Source organism: Mustelus asterias, chromosome 15 (genome assembly GCF_964213995.1).
Source record: "Mustelus asterias chromosome 15, sMusAst1.hap1.1, whole genome shotgun sequence".
Classification (NCBI taxonomy): domain Eukaryota; kingdom Metazoa; phylum Chordata; class Chondrichthyes; order Carcharhiniformes; family Triakidae; genus Mustelus; species Mustelus asterias.
The window spans coordinates 50,493,781-50,516,235 of NC_135815.1; the positions used below are offsets into that span (position 1 = coordinate 50,493,781).

Sequence of the window (22,455 nt, forward strand, 5' to 3'; positions counted from 1 at the left end):
TTTGTTATTTGGCCATTCTCATTGTGTAACGGATCCTCTTGGCCTGGTTTTCTTTTTCATTCATTTTACTGTTCCATATGTAAAGTCTTCCAATACGTATGACTGGCTTAGATGGTTAGGGTGGCACAGGGCTCTCAATCAGCCTAGTTACATGGAATGTTAGGGGGTTGAATGGCCCAGTGAAACATTTCAAAGTCTTTTCATATCTCAAGAACAAAGAACAATATAACACAGGAACAGGCCCTTCGGCCCTCCAAGCCCGTGCCACTCCCTGGTCCAAACGAAACCATTCTTTAGTATCCCTCCATTCCCACTCCGTTCATGTGGCTATCTAGATAAGTCTTAAACGTTCCCAGTGTGTCCGCCTCCACCACCTTGCCTGGCAGCGCATTCCAGGCCCCCACCACCCTCTGTGTAAAATATGTCCTTCTGATATCTGTGATAAACCTCCCCCCCTTCGCCTTGAATCTATGACCCCTCGTGAACGTCACCACTGACCTGGGGAAAAGCTTCCCACCATTCACCCTATCTATGCCTTTCATAATTTTATACACCTCTATTAAGTCGCTCCTCGTCCTCTGTCTTTCCAGGGAGAACAGCTCCAGTTTACCCAATCTCTCCTCATAACTAAGCCCCTCCATACCAGGCAACATCCCGGTAAACCTCCTCTGTACTCTCTCCAAAGCCTCCACGTCCTTCTGGTAGTGTGGCGACCAGAACTGGACGCAGTATTCCAAATGCGGACGAACCAACGTTCTATACATCTGCAACATCAGACCCCAACTTTTATACTCTATGCCCCGTCCTACAAAGGCAAGCATGCCATATGCCTTCTTCACCACCTTCTCCACCTGTGACGTCACCTTCAAGGATCTGTGGACTTGCACACCCAGGTCCCTCTGCGTATCTACACCCTTTATGGTTCTGCCATTTATCGTATAGCTCCTCCCTACATTATTTCTACCAAAATGCATCACTTTGCATTTTATCAGGATTGAACTCCATCTGCCATTTCTTTGCCCAAATTTCCAGCCTATCTATATCCTTCTGTAGCTTCTGACAATGCTCCTCACTATCTGCAAGTCCTGCCAATTTTGTGTCGTCCGCAAACTTACTGATCACCCCAGTTACACCTTCTTCCAGATCGTGTACATAAATCACAAACAGCAGAGGTCCCAATACAGAGCCCTGCGGAACACCACTAGTCGCAGGCCTCCAGCCGGAAAAAGACCCTTCCACTACCACCCTCTGTCTTCTGTGACCAAGATAGTTCTCCACCCATCTAGCCGCCTCCCCCTTTATCCCACGAGATCCAATCTTTTTCACCAGCCTACCATGAGGGACTTTGTCAAATGCTTTACTAAAGTCCATATAGACGACATCCACGGCCCTTCCCTCGTCAACCATTCTAGTCACTTCTTCAAAAACCTCCACCAGGTTAGTGAGGCATGACCTCCCTCTCACAAAACCATGCTGACTATCGTTAATGAGTTTATTCCTTTCTAAATGCGCATACATCCTATCTCTAAGAATCTTCTCCAACAACTTCCCCACCACGGACGTCAAGCTCACCGGCCTATAATTATCTGGGTTATCCTTCCTACCATTCTTAAATAACGGGACCACATTAGCTATCCTCCAATCCTCTGGGACCTCACCTGCGTCCAGTGACGAGACAAAGATTTGCGTCAGAGGCCCAGCGATTTCATCTCTCATCTCCCTGAGCAGCCTTGGATAGATTCCATCAGGCCCTGGGGATTTGTCAGTCTTTATATTCTCTAACAAACCTAACACTTCCTCCCTTGTAATGGAGATTTTCTCCAACGGTTCAACACTCCCCTCCGAGACACTCCCAGTCAACACATCCCTCTCCTTTGTGAATACCGACGCAAAGTATTCATTTAGGATCTCCCCTACTTCTTTGGGCTCCAAGCATAATTCCCCACTTTTGTCCCTGAGAGGTCCGATTTTTCCTCTGACAACCCTTTTGTTCCTAACGTATGAATAAAATACCTTGGGATTCTCCTTAATCCTGTCTGCCAAGGACATTTCGTGACCCCTTTTTGCCCTTCTAATTCCCCGTTTGAGTTCTTTCCTACTTTTTGTACTCCTCCAGAGCTCCCTCCGTTTTTAGCTGCCTGGACCTAACATATGCCTCTCTTTCCTTTTTGACCAGTCCCTCAATTTCCCTGGTTATCCACGGTTCTCGAATCCTACCCTTCCTATCCTTTTTTACAGGCACATGCCTGTCCTGTAGCCCTAACAACTGTTCCTTAAAAGACTCCCACATGCCAGATGTGGATTTACCCTCAAACAGCCTCTCCCAATCAAGAGCTGCTAATTTCTGCCTAATCCCACTAAAGTTAGCCTTTCCCCCAATCCAACACCTTACCCTTGGGACACCACTCATCCTTTTCCATCACTATCCTAAAGCTAACAGAATTGGGGTCACTATTTGCCACATGTTCCCCTACCGAAACTTTGAAGACCTGACCGGGCTCATTCCCCAGTACGAGGTCCAGTATAGCCCCCTCTCTAGTCGGGCTATCTACATATTGTTCCAAATTCCTCCCCATTCAGAGTCCCTGCTCTCAGCGATTTCCAATCTATACCAGGGAAATTGAAGTCTCCCACTACAACAACCCTATTTTTCCTGCACCTATCCAGTATCTCCTGACATATCCGTTCTTCCACTTCCCTTGGGCAGTTGGGGGGCCTGTAGTATACCCCCAACATAATGACTGCGCCCTTCCTGTTTCTAAGCTCCACGACCCCTCTGAATTGTCCTCCCTCTGCACTGCTGTAATATGCTCTCCAACTAATACTGCTACTCCCCCACCTCTTTTGGCCCCTCCTCGGAGTCGCCCAAAACACTTGTACCCCGGAATATTCAGCTGCCAGTCCTGTCCCTCTTTCAACCAAGTCTCTGTCACCGCAACCGCATCCAAATTCCTCGTGAGCATTAAGGCCCTAAGTTCGTCTGTCTTACCTGCTACGCTCCTTGCATTGAAGTATAAGCACTCCAGACCTCCAGGCCCAGTGAGGTCATCCTCCCCCAGAGTGCTCTTCTTCTTTGCCAGCCTTGTCCCAGCCCCAAGCTCGTCCCCAGCCTCTACACTTGTAGACCTAATATTTTGATCCCCATCCCCCTGCCATACTAGTTTAAACCCCCCCGAACTGCACCAGCAAAACTCCCAGCCAGGATATTCGTGCCCTTCCAACTTAGTTGTGACCCGTCCTTCTTGTACAGGTGCCATCCTCTCCTGAAAACTTCCCATTGATCTAGGAAAATGAAGCCCTCCCTCCTGGACCAGTCCTTTAGCCAAGCATTCAATTGTACTAACTTCCTATTCTTAGCCTCACTGGCACGAGGCATTGGGAGCAGCCCAGAGATGGCCACCCTGGAGGCCCTACTTTTTAGTCTATTTCCCAACTCCCTGAATTGCTCTCGTAGGATCCCCCTGCTCTTCCTATCTACGTCATTTGCACCAATGTATACAATGACATCCGTTTCTTTATCTTCCCCTTTTAAGATGCCTCCTATCCGCTTGGAGCCATCCATTACCCCAGCACCAGGTAGGCAGACTACCATCCTGGAGTCCCGTTCGCACCCACAGAATCGCCTGTCCGTGCCTCTAACCGACGCATCCCCCACCACTATTGCTCTCCTTTCCGGGCCACAGAACCTGACTCACTGTGGCTTACCCCTGGAGAGTCATCCTCCTCCTTAACACTGATATTACATTTCTTCAGGTGTTAATGATCACACCAAATTCCGTAAAGCACGGACTGGCCAGGTGTTTCATTCCAACTTTAACGGTAGAGCGAAGGGGAAGGCAACCTTGATTAACAGCAGAATTTCAGATCCCGGAAGATGTTATACAACAGTGGCACACTTTTCCAAACCCCTGTAGTTTTTATCTGGGATGAAACAAAATTGCATTGCTTCAATTCTCCCTTCCCAATCTAGACACCCGCCATCTTATTTTTGGAGGGGATCTAAACTAAGTCATAGATCTAGAATTAAGATTGCTCAAGCCCAAAGACTTTTACCCCTTCTGCCGTGTCCAGGCTCTCTCCACATTTATGACTCAAATGGATTGTGTTGACCCTTGGCGTTTCCTCTACCCGACTGCAAGGAACTTTTCCTACTTCTCTCATTTCCACCATGTATTGACTACTTTTTTTTCCGATAGAGCTCTTTTCCTCTCAGTTAAAACAGCTGAGTTTTCTGTCATTATATCTGACCATGCATCCCACTCCCTTGACCTGGCTTTTTCGCCCAAAGCAAAAGGTCAGCCTCCATGGCGATTTAACACAACCTTACTATCTGACAAAGATTATTGTAAATTCATATCCACCAGTATAGATTTATTAAAATGAATAAATCTGATTCCACCACCCCATCAGTACTATGGGAAACCCTCAGTACGGTCCTCTGGGAAACATAATTTCTTACATTGCATATCATAGGAATCATAGAAACCCCACAGTACAGAAAGAGGCCACTCGGCCCATCGGGTCTGCACCAACCACAATCCCACCCAGGCTCTACTCCCACATCGCTACACATTTTATCCACAAATCCCTCTAACCTATGCATCTCACGACACTAAGGGGCAATTTTAGCATGGCCAATCAACCTAACCCGCACATCTTTGGACTGTGGGAGGAAACCGGAACACCCAGAGGAAACCCACGCAGACACGAGGAGAATGTGCAAACTCCACACAAGTGACCCAAGCCGGGAATCGAACCCAGGTCCCTGGAGCTGTGAAGCAGCAGTGCTTACCACTGTGCTACCGTGCCGCATATATTATCAAACAAAGAAAATTAAAACAACAAGAATTGATGGATTTAATTTTAGAAATAGGCCGTCAATATTCCATCACCCTCATTCCCGAGTTATATGCAGACAGGCTAAAACTTCAGATTCAATTTGACTTACTTTCCACAAATAAAGCTGAGCGTATGTTATAATGGTTCAGAGGGACGCTCTCGTTTAAACCTTCCCCAATCTTCTTCCCACCAACTTAGGTGCCAGTCTGCTTTGCGGTTTATCTCCCAAGTTTACGACTCCTCCCATTATCCTACTATCGACCCTTCTGATATTAATTGGATCTTCACTTTTTATCGTAACCTTCATAAATCAAAACCCCAATGGATGCCATGGCAATGGCTGCCATTCTAAATAATTTGAACATCCCATTTGTGGGCGCGGACTCGAGACTTGGACAATCCTTTGCATCTGGATGAGATAACAAACTGCATTAAGTCAATGCAAATTGACATGGCATGAAAGCCATGAGAGCTTTTCTATTGAGTTCCATTAAAAATTCTCCAAAGAACAGCACAGCACAGGAAACAGGCCCTTCGGCCCTCCAAGCCTGTGCCGCTCATTGGTCCAACTAGACCATTCGTTTGTATCCCTCCATTCCCAGACTGCTCATGTGACTATCCAGGTAAGTCTTAAACGATGCCAGTGTGTCTGCCTCCACCACCCTACTTGGCAGCACATTCCAGGCCCCCACCACTCTCTGTGTAAAAAACGTCCCTCTGATATCAGAGTTATACCTCGCCCCCCCTCACCTTGAGCCCGTGACCCCTCGTGATCGTCACCTCCGACCTGGGAAAAAGCTTCCCACTCTTCACCCTATCTATACCCTTCATAATTTTGTACACCTCTATTAGGTCTCCCCTCATTCTCCGTCCTTCCAGGGAGAACAAGCCCAGTTTACCCAGTCTCTCCTCATAGCTAAGACCCTCCATACCAGGCAACATCCTGGTAAACCTTCTCTGCACTCTCTCTAAAGCCTCCACGTCCTTCTGGTAGTGCGGCGACCAGAACTGGACGCAGTACTCCAAATGTGGCCTAACCAGCGTTCTATACGCCTGCAACATCAGACTCCAGCTTTTATACTCCATACCCCGTCCTATAAAGGCAAGCATACCATATGCCTTCTTCACCACCTTCTCCACCTGTGCTGCCACCTTCAAGGATTTGTGGACTTGCACACCTAGGTCCCTCTGTGTTTCTATACTCCTGATGGCTCTGCCATTTATTGTATAACTCCCCCCTACATTAGTTCTCCCAAAATGCATCACTTCGCATTTATCTGGATTAAATTCCATCTGCCACCTCTCCGTCCAATTTTCCAGCCTATCTATATCCTGCTGCATTGTCCGACAATGTTCATCGCTATCCGCAAGTCCAGCCATCTTCGTGTCATCCGCAAACTTGCTGATAACACCAGTTACACCTTCTTACAAATCATTCATATATATCACAAATAGCAGAGGTCCCAGCACAGAGCCCTGCGGAACACCACTGGTCACAGACCTCCAGCCGGAAAAAGACCCTTCGACTGTTATCCTCTGTCTTCTGTAGCCAAGCCAGTTTTCTACCCATCTAGACACCTCTCCTTGTATCCCATGAGCCTTAACCTTCTTAACCAACCTGCCATGAGGGACTTTGTCAAGTGCCTTACTGAAATCCATATAGATGACATCCACGGCTCTTCGTCAACCATTTTTTCACTTCCTCAAAAAACTCCACCAAATTTGTAAGGCACGACTTCCACTCAACTTATTACCAGATATGTTTAATGATTCACTGTCCCAAGGTTCTTTACCCCAACATTATCTTGTTTATACTAAAAAAAGACACCATGCAGAATGTGGCTCATATTGGCCTCTTTTAAATACTGATGTAAAGCTGTTAGCTAAGGTACTGGCGTTGAGGTTGGAGAGCCTTGTTTTCTTGGTATAATATTTGATCAAGAGGAACAAGCTTTTTTAACTTTGCTGCAAGAAAAACTCTCCAGCCACTGCCAAAGATCTAAGGAATAGCTAGTTAAGAAGCTAGAGAAATGAAAAGTTTCCAGAAGGTCTGGAGTTAAAGGGAACAAAGGAGAAACTAGGAAATAGAACAGGATTCCATTCAGGGACACTTGAACCTGACAAAGTTGAGAAGAAATTAATTGGTGAGAATATTAGAGAAAGGTTTTCTAAAAGTAATCCTAAATTTGAAATGTCTTACTATCGTCTATGAGCAAATTATGAAGTATTGACTGGATATCAAAATTGGTGTAACAGTGAAAACCTGAAAGCTTTAATCTGAAAGCCTGTGAACTGGAATGCGAATTGCTAAGCAAGTGCGTCACTACAAGAGAAGATTCTAAAGCATGTACAGAAGGGGAGTGTGGGGGGGGGGGGGGGGGGCTTCACATGGACTTTGTCATTCGTGTTAATCTTAAAACCTGTGTGTAGTGGTTAAGCTAAAAGGAGGAGTATGGGAGCATCGCATTACAATCCATTTTGCATATTTAATTTTTTTTCTTATTGTTAAAACGAATTAGCAGTCCTGTGACACTATTCCTCAACACTGATTTTTCAAAAAGTTGGTCTCTTAAGCTAGGGTTCCATTCTGAGATTTACCCGTACAGTTATATCAACTGGAATTATAACAAAAGTGGGTGACTCTTGCAGGATTTCAAAATATGGAAAAAGGACTATTGGATGCTGATTAGTAATAATTGGCTGGGAAATTTTGAAACGTGGAAAACAAGTTACTGAACATAAAAATAGTAAAGCTTGATTTGGGAATTATTGGTAAATGGCGGGATCTGTGAATCGTTAGTGGGGTATTAAAGTACTGGACAAAGGAAATGGCGTTGGAAATGCCTAAAACATTCCTAAAGATGGAAGAGATAACCCTGAGGGGTTTACAGAAAGAACCAAAAGTCAGTTAACTGATTTGGCAAATAAATGGGATTTAGGATTACCTGCAGGGTTAAAGAAAGCTGAGATTATTGAAATTCTAGTGAAACATTTAAAATTTCAAGGGTTGCCTGATAGACCAAGTTATTCGAAAAGTAAGAAAATTGCATTAGCTAAAATTCAATTACAAATAACAATGACAAAATTAGAAATTCACGAAAAACAAGGAAATTATCTAGGGGGCATGCACTTAAGGGGAGGCAGGGAAGTTCAAAGGAGATGCGAGGGACAAGTTTTTGTACATAGTGGTAGGTGTCTTGGACGCGCTGCCAGTGGTGCAGACAGATACAATAGGGTCGTTTAAGGGGCTTTATGATAAGCACATGAATATGAAAGGAATAGAGGGAAAGGGACCAAGGGCAGGCAGAAGGCATTAGTTTAATCTGGCATCATGTTTGGCACAACATTTTGGGCTGGAAGGCCTGTTCCTATGCTGTATTGTTCTGTATTATAAAACTTGAACTTGAAATGCAGAAAAATGAAAAAGTGAGATTTTTCATAGAGTAATGGAAATGCAGAATATAGCAATGAGAGAGTTTCAACTTCAAATGTCGGCCATGGGCAAAGAGGCACCAAAGCAGGTAAAGGAAGTAGTTGTGGACATGAACCTAGTGGGGAAATGTTTAAATTTATACAAGCTCTTCCAAAATTTGAGGAAAATGATATGGAAGCATTCTTTATTTCTTTTGAAAAGATAGTTAAACAGATGAAATGGCCACAAGACATTTGGACATTACTTTTACAAAGCTGACTGGGAGGTAGATCTAGTGAGAAAAATGCATCATTGTCAGAAGAGGTATCTGTAGATTATGACATAGTAAAGATAGCTATCCTTGGTGCGTATGAGTTGGTTCTTGAGGCATACAGGTAGAAATTTCAAAACACAAGAAAACAGCCAAGAAAAAAGCCATACTGAATTTGAGAGGGTGAAGCAAAATAACTTTGACCAATAGATACGAGTGTTAAAGATAGAAAAAACATACATATCAAGCCCTTAGAGAGGTGATTCTTTTAGAAAAAATTAAAGATTCACTTCCTTTGATTATTAGGACACATGTTAAGGAACAAAAAGTTAAAACTGCTTGCCAGGCAGCAGAGCTCGCTGATTATTACAAACTGGTTTATAGAACCAATCTTTCCTCCTTGGCGTTATCACCAAATCTCCCATCACCAATAGCCTACAGGTTAAAGCTGAACAGAAACAATACTAACCACATAAATACTTTGGCTACAAGAACCGGAAGAGCAGGTCAGCGACTGAGTTATGTGGCGAGTAATTCACTTTGACTTCCAGAAGCCTGCACACCATCTACAAGGTGCAAGTCATGTGTGTTATGGACTACTATCTACTCGCTTGGCGGAGTACGTGAAGTTTAATACCATCCAGGACAAAGCAACCTGTTTAATTGGCACGCCTTCCACCACTTCAAACATTCATTCCTTCCACTGCTAATGCACAGTGGTAGTGACGTGTACCTTCTATGATGGAACACCACTGCATGGAAGTTCTCCTCTAAGCCATACACCAGGCAACAACACCTCCTCCACAATCATCCTCAACACCAGTGCCCCACAAGGCTGTGTTCTCAGCCCCCTACTATACTCCTTATACACCTATGACTGTGTGGCCAAATTCCCCTCCAATTTGATTTTCAAGTCTGCTGACAACACCATCATAGTGGGTCGGATCTCAAACAATGACAAGACAAAGTACAGGAATGAGATAGAGAATCTAGTGAACTGGTGCAGCAACAATAATCCATCCCTCAATGTCAACAAAATGAAGGAGATTGTCACAGACTTCAGGAAGTGTAAAGAAGAACATGCCCCTGTCTCCATCAACAGGGACTAAGTAGAAAGGGTCGAGAGCTTCAAGTTTTTAGGTGTCCAGATCAACAAGCTGTTCTGGTCCCCCCAGCTTGGACCAGAACAGCTTGTTGATCTGGACACCTAAGATCAACACTAAAGAAAGTCCAACAATTCCTTTACTTTCTCAGAAGACTAAGGAAATTTACTCTCACCAACCTTTACAGATACACCATAGAAAGCATTCTTTTTGGCTGTATCACAGCTTGGTATGGCTCCTGCTCTGCCCAAGACTGCAAGAAACTAAAAGGGTCGTAAATGTAACCCAGGCCATCACGCAAACCAGTCTCCCATCCATTGACTCTGTCTACACTCCCTGCTGCCTCGGCAAAGCAGCCAGCATAATGGACCCCACGCACTCCGGACATTCTCTTTTCCACCTTCTTCCTTTGGGAAAAAGATACAAAAGTCTGAGGTCACGTACCAACCGACTCAAGAACAGCTTCTTCCCTGCTGCTGTCAGACTTTTGAATGGACTTATCTTGCATTTTGATCTTTCTCTACACCCTAGTTATGACTGTAACACTACATTCTGCGCTCTCTCATTTCCTCCTCTATGAAAACTATGCTTTGTCTGTGTAGCGTGCAAGAAACAATACTTTTGACTTTGTTAATTCACGTGACAATAACAAATCAATTCAAAATCAAAACCATCCTAACTGGTCAAAATCCGGTAATTCCATTCCCAATTGTGTGTGCGCCTATAGCACATGAACTTCTGTAACTCAAGGAGGCAGCTCACCACCTCCTTTTCAAAGATAATTAGGGATGGGCGACAAATATTGGCCTTGCCTGCAACATTTACATCCTATGAATGAATTTTAAAAAAAACTTAAAATGAACAGATCGCACACAGCATAAAAAATATAAAAAGGACTTTGCGCATCATCAGTTAGTGTGTCTTAATAAACTATTTATTAGTATTTCATTTGAATTTTTTTAATGAGAAATGTTTGGGATATGATGTTATGGAACTGATGTTACATGGAGGTTAAAGTTCGAGGGAACACCCACTATAGTCAGGAGCACAAAACAACAAGGTACCAAGTCAATTATCCAGTTTATGCTGGTTTTGAAGCTCATCCTGCACCCAAATCTGCCAATCAATGTCTTTTTGAAAATGAAGTTATCACAATATAGCTTCAATCAAGTTTGTAGAAATGTATTTAATCTTCTGCTCTTACTTGTCCCTCAGTACTTTCGCGAATGGTTTCAATAGTTTCTTCAAGTTGGGACTTCTCTTTTATAAGATCGTTGCTAAGGCTTTCAACATTTTGCATACTTTGTTTTTCATTGCTGATTTCTCCCTGGAGCCTCGCCATCTAAAACAGAAAGAATAACTTTTAAAATATGCAATTCTACAGTACAAGAAAATGAAAAAGAGTGACAAAGTTATAATGCTGCAATGAACTTAATTAAATATACATTAAAATGAAATCAGTAAGAAATGTGACTATTTTGTTTGTGAACAATACGCCACTAGGCAATGACAAACTCAACACACTTTCTTTAGCCTTACTGACAGTAGGTTTGTCACTTAGATTCATCTGTTATCAAGTCAATGTAATGAAATCATAATGGCCGCTATCAGGACCCTTCTTAGTCATAACCACCATCATTTACATTCCCTTTCTTTTTTTGACTATGACATCTTTGTCAATGACAGCCCTCCCCCTTACCCTAATTAGTATAAATCTTGTCTTTTCTTTTGTCTTCAGCTCTGACGAAGGGTCATCCAAACTTGAAACATTAGCTTTATTACCTTTCCACAGATGCTGTCAGATTTTCCTGTATTTTCTGTTTTTGCTATTAAATCTAGGCCCAATTATTAAGTTACAGTTAAATATTGTAATCCATGTTGTGCATGGAATCAGCTGGCTTGATCAATGAACAAAAAGTGAAGATAAATAGCTCATCTTATTACAAATTAGCATAGACAACTGTTGTTGTCATAGAAAGGAATGTAATTAAAACCAAAGTGGAGGAGAAAAGGAATTTCAAGACCATAACGTAATCTTGAGCTTTCAAATAGTAATTACTAATACCTAAAGATATATCAGTTTGTTTAACCATTTAAAATCTCAGTTCAGGTTATATTCTCACAAATTGATCCACTCTCTTAAGGATATTTGTATATGTAAAAGCTGAATATTAAAAATTAGAGCCAAATATAATTGGGAACAATGAGGCTCATGTCTGGCAGGTAGCTTTTAATACAGATGAATGTTATATGATGCATTTTGGTAGGTGCAATTGAAGAATCTTTGTACTATGCAGTGTTGCCTGCTGAAGGTTGGGGTTATGTCAAAAGGTCCAAGCCCGATACCATGAGGCTGTTCGGAGACAAACAGAGTCTTACAATGTATTGCTCAAACAGTTAAGTATAACAAAATAAATTTGGGCCTTGGTCAGATTTGCTCTGTTCGCAACCTTGGTGTCAAATTTGATCCTGAGATGAACCTCCAACCTCATATTTGCACCATCACTATGGCCACCTATTTCCACCTCTAAGTTTGCCCCTGTCTAGCAGTGGGAGAGAATATATGTTGAGTGAGAAACAGCCAGAGTGAATGCAGGTATTAGCAATTTGGAGCATAGTGGGAATTCAGTGCAGAGGGAAAGAGGTGCTCTTTGCATTTTTTCTTTGCTTTCCAACTTCTTAATCTTCAGAGTGATCTTGCCCTGTAGCAGTAAACTACGAGAGAGAGCGCCAATTGGTAAGTAGCTGGTAAGCTTTACTACTTGTCTCATTTATAGTCTGTATGTTTTTTTGTAGTTTATAGTTTGTATTTATTCTGTAGGAATGAGGATTAAGAAAGAGCCCCAGGGTAACAGATTTAAAAAGTTTAAAGTCATGGCAAGAGAGCTCAAAACCATGGTGTGTTCTTGTGCTCCATGTGGGAAGCTGGGAACATTTCCAGTTCCTGGGGCCAGCATGTGTGCAGTGTCTCCAGCTGATGCTCATGGAAGCCCAGGTTTAGGAGCTGCAGCAACAGCAGGGGACACTTTGGAGCATCCATGAATCTGGGAGCATCGTGGATAGCACGTACAGAGAAGTGGTCACACTGCTGTCCAAGACTCCACAACAGAAAGGTAATAGCTGACCACCAGGAAGAATAGGACGACTAGGCAGGCAATGCAGGTACCTTCTGCGGCCATTCCCTTGCAGAATCAATATGCCGCTTTGGATACTGTCGGGGAGAATGGCCTCTTGGGGAAGCAGTAACAGCCTAAACTTGTTGCACCATAGTTGGCTCTGCTGCACAGGAGAGGAGAAGAAAATATAGTTAAAGGGGAATAGATAGACATTTGTGTGGCCACAAATGAGACTCCAGGATGGTATGTTGCCTCACTGGTGCTTAGGTCACGATATCTCAGAGCAGCAACAGGACATTCTGGAGGGGGAGGGTGAACAACCAGTCATTGTGGTATACATTGGTACCAATGACATAGGTAACAAAAAGGCATGAGGTCCTAAAAGTTGAATACAGGGAGTTAGGAATCAAGTTGAAAAGTAGGACCTCAAAAGGTAATGAATCATAGAATCCCTACAGTGCAGGAGGCCGCCATTTGGCCCATCGAGTCTGCACCGACCACAATCCCACCCAGGCCCTATTCTTGTAACCCCACATATTTACCCTGCTAATCCCGACATTAGGGTCAATTTAACATGGCCAGTCAACCTAATCTGCACATCTTTGGAATGAGAGCGCAAACTGGAGCACCCGGAGGAAACCCATGCAGAGAATGTGCAAACTCCATACAGACAGTGACCCGAGCTGGGAATTGAACCAGGGTCCCTGGTGTTGTGAGGCAGCAGTGCTAACCACTGTGCCGCCCCCACTGGTAGTGATCTCAGAATCACTACCAGTACCACATGCTAGTCAGAGTAGAAATCCCAGGATAAAGCAGATGAATACATGGCTGGAAAGATGGAGCAAGGGGAAGGGTTTCAGATTCCTGGGACACTGGAACCAGTTCTGGGGGAGGTGGGATCAGTACAAACTGGATGCTTAACAACTGGGCAGGACCAGGACTAATGTCCTCGGCCAAGTATTTTCTAATGTTGGTGGGGAGGGTTTAAATTAGATTGGCAGGGGGATGGGAACCCAAGTAAGGTGATAAGGGAAAGAGGAACAGTATAATGCAAAAACAGTAGACAGGGTAATCAAGGGCGAGAAGCAAGTAGGGCCCGCCATAGTACGAAGAGTTAGGATGATTCAAAATGGCAAAAAGGCAAGCCTGAAGGCTTTGTAACTTAATGCACGAAGCATTCAGAATAAGGGTAGATGAACCGATGGCACAAATCGAGATAAACGGATATGATCGCATAGCCATTACAGAGACATGGTTAAAAGATCAAAACTGGCAACTTAATATCCAGGGGTATTTGACCTTTTGGAAAGACAGGAAGGAAAGAAACAGTGGTGAGGTAGCACTATTAATAAGAAATAAAATTCGGTCAGTTGTGAGAGACAGTCTAGGCTCAGATGATGTAGAGTCCATTTGGGTGGAGGTAAAAAAAAACAAGGTTTAAAAAAAAATTGGTAGTAGTGTACAGATCCTCCAAACAGCAGCCACACTGTAGGAATGAGTATAAGTCAGCAAATAATAGGAGCATGTAAAAATAGAGCAATAATTATGGGTGACTTTAATCTTCATGTTGATTGGGATAATCAAGTTAGAAAGGGTAGATATGGCAATAAATCCATTGAGAGCACTGGGAAAGTTTCCGAGAGCAATATTTCATGGAGTCAACTAGGAAACAGGCCATCTTGGATCTGGTAATGGGGAATGAGGCAGGGTTATTAAGTGACCTAAAAGATCCCCTACAAGTAGTAATCATAACATGTTAGAATTTAATACTAAGTTTCAGAGTGAGAAACTTGGATTGGAAACAACAATGTTTAACTTAAATAAAGGGAGTAACAATGAGACGAGGGTAGAGTTAGCTAAAGTGAACTGCGTGGACAGACTAGCAGGAAAGACAGTAAACAAGCACTGGCAGTCACTTGAGGCCGTAATTCATGACTCTCAACAAAAATATATCCCATTGAGGAGGAACAATTCCAAGAGAGGGATAAACCAACCATGGCTAACCAAGGAAGTTAAGGAGTATTAAGTTGAAATAAAAAACAGAAGGAGACAAAAGTCAGTGACAACCCCCAAGACTGCAATAAATTCCGAATGCAGCGAAGGAGGACTAAAAACAAAAATAAACTACAATGGCAAATTAGCAAGGAATATAAAAAACAATAAGGGCTTATTTAAATATATAAAAAGGAAGAGAAAGGTCAAAGTGAACATAGGCCTCTTGAAAATGAATCTGGGGGGATAATTATGGGAAACAAGGAAATGGCAGAGGAGTGCTGGGACCACAATTGTTTACAATATGTATGAATGATTTAGAGGAAGAAAGCTAGTGCACTGTAGCCAAATTTGCAGACAACACAAAAACAGATGGAAAGGTAAGGTGTGAGAGGGACACAAACAGTTTACAAAGCGATAAAGTTGGCAAATGGAGTATAATGCCAGAAAATGTGACATTGTTCATTTTGAAAGGAAGAACAAAAGAACATAATTTTATTTAAATGGAGAAAAACTGCAGAAGGTTGCAACACAAAGGGACTTTGGGATACTTGTGCATGAAACACAAAGCTAGCACACAGGTACAGCAGGTCATCAAGGCGGCGAATGGAATGTTGGCTCTTATTTCAAGGGGGTTGGAGTATAAGAGCAAATAAGTCTTGCTGCGCTGTACAAGGTACTGGTGAGACCACATCTGTGAGCAGTTTTGGCACCCTTATTTAAGGTATTATTTTATTGGAGGCAGTTTAGAGAAGGTTCACTCGGATGATCCCTGGCATACAGGGATTGGTTTACAAGGAGAGGTTGAGTAGGCTGGGCCTCTATTCATTGGCGCATAGAAGAATGAGAGGCGACCTTAATGAGGCATATAGAATTCTCAGGGGGCTTGACAGGGTAGATACTGAGAAGTTATTTCCCTTGTGGGAGAGTCCAGGACCAGAGGGCATAGTCTCAGAATAAAGGGGTGTCAAGGTAAGACCAAAACAAAGAGGAATTTCTTCTCTCAGAGGGAACTCCTTGCCACAGAGCTGTGGGGCAGAGTCCTTGCGAAGATTTAAGGCTGAAATCGATAGATGTTTTGATCACGAGGAATGTCGGTCAGATCAGCCATGATCCCACTGAATGGCAGAGACTCACGGGCTGAATGGCCTACTCCTGTTTCTTCTAGTCTTAACTACTGCTCAAGTCCTCATTCATGCTTGGCGATCACCACATTCAACTACTACAACACACTCCTGGCTGGTTTCCCACATTCAACCTCCCATAAACATGAAGTCATTCAAAACTCTACTGCCAGTGCCTCAACTTGAAGCAAGTCCTGTTCCACCATCACTTCCATGCTTGCTGACCTTCATTTTAGAACAGTGTTCAGCTGTTACATGGTTACATGGTTGATATCATAAAGGTTCAGACAAGGGCCACTCAAATGACTAGTAGTTTAAGGTACAAAAATAAAACATGCTTGAAAATCTCAGCAGGTCTGACAGCATCTGTGGAGAGAGAATAGAGTTAACATCTTGAGTTCTGGATGACGCTTCAAGTAGTTTAAGGACCCTTAGTCAACACAATAAAAATATATATTTTATAGTGCCTTTAAAGGTAATGAAACTTCCACATATTGAGATATTAGATCAGATTACAAAAAGCTTAGTCAAGAGGAGAGAGAGTGTTAAAAGGAAGAAAGCAAGGTTGGGAGGCAGAGAGGTGCTTGGGGGGGGGGGGGAAATTTCAGAGCTTGAGGTCCAGCAAACTGAAGGCGTGGTCATCAATGGTAGAGCAGTTATAATTAAGAATACATGAGAGGCCAGAAGTAGAAAAATGCAAAAGTCCCAGAGGATCAAGAGGCTGGAGGGGATTAAAGGAAGAGAAAGACCTTGGAGGGATCTGAAAACAATGATGCGAATTTTGAAGTCAAGAATTTGCTTGGTCAGGGGACAATGTAAATCAGCGAGCACAGGGGTGGTGGTGAAACAGGACTTGCTGTGAATTAGGATGCTGGCAACAGAATTTTTGATGACCCCTGACTGTGGGAAACCACAGCAAGAGTTTTAACAACACCAGGTTAAAGTCGTACAGGCTTATTTGGTAGCAAATGCCATTAGCTTTCAGAGCCATGCTCCTTCGTCAGATGGAGTGGATATCTGCTCCCAAACAAGGCACACTGACACAAAATCAATTTACAGAATACTGATTAGAATGCGAATCTTTACAGCTAATCAAGTCTTAAAGATACAGACAATGTGAGTGGAGGGAGCATTAGGCACAGGTTAAAGAATTGTGTATTGTCTATAGACAAGACAGCCAGTGAGATTCTGCAAGTCCAGGAGGCAAGCTGTGGGGGTTATCAATAGTGTGATATGAACCCAAGAAACCAGCCAGGAGTGTGTGTTGTAGTAAGTTAAGGTTAGAGGTAACGAAGATATGGATGAAAACTTTAGCAGGTGATGAGCTGAAACCAGACAAAGGTACAGAAATAGAAATAAGTGGCCTTAGTGATAGCACAAATGAGGTTGAAGGCTCACCTTGGGATCAAATGTGACACCTCGGTTGCACAGAGATTGGCTCAATCTCAGATGCTGCCAGAAGGATGGAATTGGTAGTGGAGACAGTAAAGAACGGCTTCAGTCTTCAAAATATTTAATTGGAAGAAAGTTCTGCTCATCTATAATGATTATCAGACAAATAGTCTGATAATTTAGCAACAGTACAGGACTTGCAAGAAGACAATGTTAAAGAGGTGTAGCTTTTTAGTTTAGCCTTTTAACAAGCCCGAGGATTTTTTTTCTTTTTTGGACTTTTTCAGGAGCTAAAATAAGAGTAGGGTCAGGAGGCAGCTGCAGGGGGTTAGGCAGATAAGTATGACAGTGTGTTGATGTGTGAGAGTTTGTCTTGGATGGGACCGGCTCAAAGTACCAACCAGCTGTACTTCTACTGTCCTTTTTGCATGTTCACACTGTACTGTGATAACACATCTGACAATTGACACCTTTTTTTTAAGTTTCTGGTTTTCCTTTTCTAACTCCAAGATCTTCAAGTTACTGCCATCTGTAGAATCCATGACACTACGAAGTTCATCCACAGTTTTCAGGAGAGCCTGGTTTTCTTTCTCCATCTTAAGCAAACGACTGGAGGTCAACTCATTCACTTCCTGGCCCAGGGACTTGTGAGGCCCTGCAAAGATTTTAAAAGCAAAGTCAGGCTGAATGATCCAGGTTACATGTTAGTGAAGGATTATCAGTAGTTTTTTACAGCCACGGAACAGTAGTTTCCTGTCTTACTAATCTAATTCAGCTAATCAAATTTGGTGCACTGGAAATCTGTTTCAGTCAAATCAACTGAAAAGTATTTGGACCATGAATCTTAAAACTTATACTGAGCTATTGCAGTGTAGCTGAATATCACACAAAAAGTTTCAACATCAGATAAAACAAGTTTTATCCTTTACCCTTCCAAAATGAGTTTCTCCATCCTTAGCAGAAAGAAATGATTAACAGGCAACTTCCTTCCACCAACTCCATTCTAAATCCAGTTGCTAGAACCTATGCAAATGCAGTCCAGAAATAACTCAGTTTTATTTTTCCCCCTCCCTGTTGCTTTCCCATAATCATGTAGTTGAAATTAGGAAATTAATGGTTAAGGGAATCAATGACATGAATTATGTCCTATCACTCAATAGTGTCACGATATGACATTTCAATGGACTGCATCACTGCAATCCACATTTCCTTAAATTCCAATAATGATACACGATCAATACCAAGCCAAAATATTGCAAATGCTGAAAATCTAAAGTGAAACATTCAAGGCTAAAGTTAGGCAGTTGTCAGAACTGGAAAAAGTTAAAAGTTAGAAAAGTATTAAGTTTGAATGAAACACAAAGGGGAGGAAAGTGGAAATGAACAAAGGAGGTGGTGGACAAGAGAAAACCGATTGAGATTCCATGAGAATGGGTAAGGGGGCGAGTGCAGAGACCAGAAAGTGGAACACTCATTGTCAAGAGCTTTGTCAAGCTCTCCACAGTGGAAAGCAGGAGACAATAAGTGACAGAAGGGATGTTGATGGTAATAGGACAAAACAAACAAAAGGTGGTCGAGAAGAAGTGGAAATTATAAGAGCAAAACAATAACCGCAATCTGCCATCCGAAATAAATAAGAGTAGAGATTATGGTCTGAAATTATTGAACTCAATACTGACTCCAAAAGACTGAAAAGAGCCTGATAAGATGAGGTGCTGCACCTCTAGCTAATTTTTTTGTGCTCTCGCCAATGCTTCACATCTTGCCCAAATTGTGGTACCTGAGACTGGGCAGAATATTCCAGCTAAGGCCAACAAGTGTAATGAATGGATGTATTTTTAAAATATTTTCGAGATTATGGTGGTGTTCCATTAACAAAGCTATGTGTTTTCATGATTAAACTGGGGGAAGTTAATAGGGACCGCTCATCTGTGAGAACTGAGAGGTAAAAGGGTAGAGGTGTTAGGTTCATGCATTTGTAATGAGGGGATATGGTGTGTTTGAGTTGCAAGTAAATGGGTTGGATCTGAAATTCGCATTACATGTTAAGTGGAGACTTGTCCTTTCAGCAATTGAATTTCAAAGGGGAGTTTAGAAGTGATAAAGAATTTTTACAACCTTCAAAGGTTTCATAGGTAAACAGGGGAAGGTATATTAAATTTCACTGACCTAAAAGTAGAGGTAATAGGAAAACAAAATATTTTTATACTTGGAGATGTTCAAAGAGGAGCTTGAGGACAATAGAACTTGAAATGAAAGATATGAAAGAGAAAAAAGATATTTAAGGAAAGATGTTTGTAACTGAGCTGTGTAGGGAGATGCCTTAAAGCCTAGATCTTTGTGCTGAGAAGGTGCAAAACTTTTGAATTTGAAGCAGTCATCCAGTTGAGCCAGAAAAGTATTTGTTCACAGAAAGCAGTTTGGTTCTGAACGTTCATTTTGGATTTCCACATTGAGTGCAAGTGTTATTGAAGTGAGAACAATTCTTTGCTTTGGGTAAATATTACTAGATTTTTATGGTAAAAATCTATCTGGGAGTTGTTGCCAAATGAGTAACTTGTATATTTTGAATTGGGTTGGGGGGGGGGGGGTTATTTGTATATTTTTAACAGGGTGGGGGCTGTGTTCTGAGAGACAATGTTCACTGTGCAACTTTAATCTTATATTCTTATGTTTGTTTCCCCTCTTTTTAATAAAAAGGTATTACTGGAGTTATATGCTTTTGGGTGTCACTTGTTCAGCAATAGTCTACTGTGGCCGTAACAAGAAGTTCAACGCGTTACCCTTGCTTTTGTACTCTATGTCCCTATTCATAATGCCTAGGAGACTTCATACTTTGTGCCATTAGTGCACCTTGAAGAACAGTTTCGGTGTTTCTCAATGCTGTCACACTGTCTACAAGATGTCCTTTTATTGCTTAAGTGGCTTACAGGGGGCCTCAGGTCCTTTTTGAGATTAATTTTATGGCCCTGCATTGTTAGGAGAAAAGATCATGTGTTCTGGATAGTTTTTTTTTCCTTCCCAGGGAGTTTGAGGTTTCTTTTCCTGTTTGGCTGCAGTTTGAGTTTTAGTTTTTAGAAGCTAGAAAGAAGTATTTCTCTCTCTCTCTCTCCTGGTTTTGGAACTTCTGCAGGTTAGCTGAAAGCCTTCCTGGAGTAGAAAATCTGGTGTTGGTGGTTTGACCATTCTTACCCCATTGAAGTTAACTTTCCCCCAGTTAATTATTTTTACTCTGGATCGTTTTTGGTCCTTTTCCACAGTCAACATAAACCTTATGATATAATGATCGCTGTCCCCAAGTGTTCTTTTACTGACATTTGGTCCACTTGACCCAATTCAGTCAATAAAAAGCTGACAAAGTACTGTGAGGTTCTCAAGTTAGAGAGTTGACCCTTTTGGAAAGTGCCCTGTGTTTGTTCCTAAACCACTGAGCATTGCAGTCCCCTGATGCTGTCAATTACTTAAGCCACTGTGATAGAACATAGAACATTACAGCGCAGAACAGGCCCTTCGGCCCACGATGTTGCACCGACCAGTTAAAAAAAAACTGTGACCCTCCAACCTAAACCAATTTCTTTTCGTCCATGAACCTATCTACGGATCTCTTAAACGCCCCCAAACTAGGCGCATTTACTACTGATGCTGGCAGGGCATTCCAATCCCTCACCACCCTCTGGGTAAAGAACCTACCCCTGACATCGGTTCTATAACTACCCCCCCTCAATTTAAAGCCATGCCCCCTCGTGCTGGATTTCTCCATCAGAGGAAAAAGGCTATCACTATCCACCCTATCTAAACCTCTAATCATCTTATATGTTTCAATAAGATCCCCTCTTAGCCGCCGCCTTTCCAGCTAAAACAATCCCAAATCCCTCAGCCTCTCCTCATAGGATCTCCCCTCCATACCAGGCAACATCCTGGTAAACCTCCTCTGCACCCTCTCCAAAGCCTCCACATCCTTCCTGTAATGTGGGGACCAGAACTGCACACAGTACTCCAAGTGCGGCCGCACCAGAGTTGTGTACAGTTGCAACATAACGCTACGACTCCTAAATTCAGTCCCCCTACCAATAAACGCCAAGACACCATATGCCTTCTTAACAACCTTATCTACTTGATTCCCAACTTTCAGGGATCTATGCACACATACACCTAGATCCCTCTGCTCCTCCACACTATTCAAAGTCCTCCCGTTAGCCCTATACTCAACACATCTGTTATTCCTACCAAAGTGAATTACCTCACACTTCTCCGCATTAAACTCCATCCGCCACCTCTCGGCCCAACTTTGCAACCTGTCTAAGTCTTCCTGCAAACTACGACACCCTTCCTCACTGTCTACCACACCACCGACTTTGGTGTCATCAGCAAATTTGCTAATCCACCCAACTATACCCTCATCCAGATCATTAATAAATATTACAAACAGCAGTGGCCCCAAAACAGATCCCTGAGGTACACCACTTGTAACCGCACTCCATGATGAATATTTACTATCAACCACCACCCTCTGTTTCCTATCCGCTAGCCAATTCCTGATCCAATTTCCTAGATCACCCCCAATCCCATACATCTGCATTTTCTGCAGAAGCCTACCATGGTGAACCTTATCAAACGCCTTACTAAAATCCATATATACCACGTCCACTGCCTTGCCCCCATCCACCTCCTTGGTCACTTTCTCAAAAAACTCAATAAGGTTAGTAAGGCACGACCTACCTGCCACAAAACCATGCTGACTATCACCTATCAATTCATTACTCTCCAAATAACTATAAATCCTATCCCTTATAATTTTTTCCAACATCTTGCCGACAACAGAAGTGAGACTCACCGGTCTATAATTCCCGGGGAAGTCTCTGTTCCCCTTCTTAAACAATGGGACAACATTCGCTAACCTCCAATCTTCTGGTACTATACCAGAGGCCAACGACAACCTGAAGATCAGAGCCAGAGGCTCTGCAATCACTTCTCTTGCCTCCCAGAGAATCCTTGGATAAATCCCATCCGGACCAGGGGATTTATCTATTTTCAGACCCTCCAGAATATCCTGCACATCCTCCTTATCAACTGTAATACTGTCTATTCTACTCCCCTGCAACCCAGTGTCCTCCTCAGCTATATTCATGTCCCCTTGCGTGAACACCGAAGAGAAATATTGGTTCAATGCTTCACCAATCTCCTCCGGTTCCACACATAACTTCCC

At 42.7% G+C, this 22,455-nt stretch overlaps 1 protein-coding gene across 1 annotated transcript in view; it reads right to left on the reverse strand.

Moving 5' to 3' along the window:
* The window catches only part of ccdc88ab (coiled-coil and HOOK domain protein 88ab), a 266,369-nt gene that overhangs the window by 131,727 nt on the left and 112,187 nt on the right, over positions 1 to 22,455 (reverse strand). Inside the window, exons 13-14 of the mRNA XM_078229887.1 lie at positions 17,720 to 17,904; positions 10,830 to 10,967 (exon numbers count right to left, since the gene is read on the reverse strand). Coding sequence (XP_078086013.1) covers positions 10,830 to 10,967; positions 17,720 to 17,904 — 323 coding nt within the window. The remainder of the gene's footprint in view (positions 1 to 10,829; positions 10,968 to 17,719; positions 17,905 to 22,455) is intronic.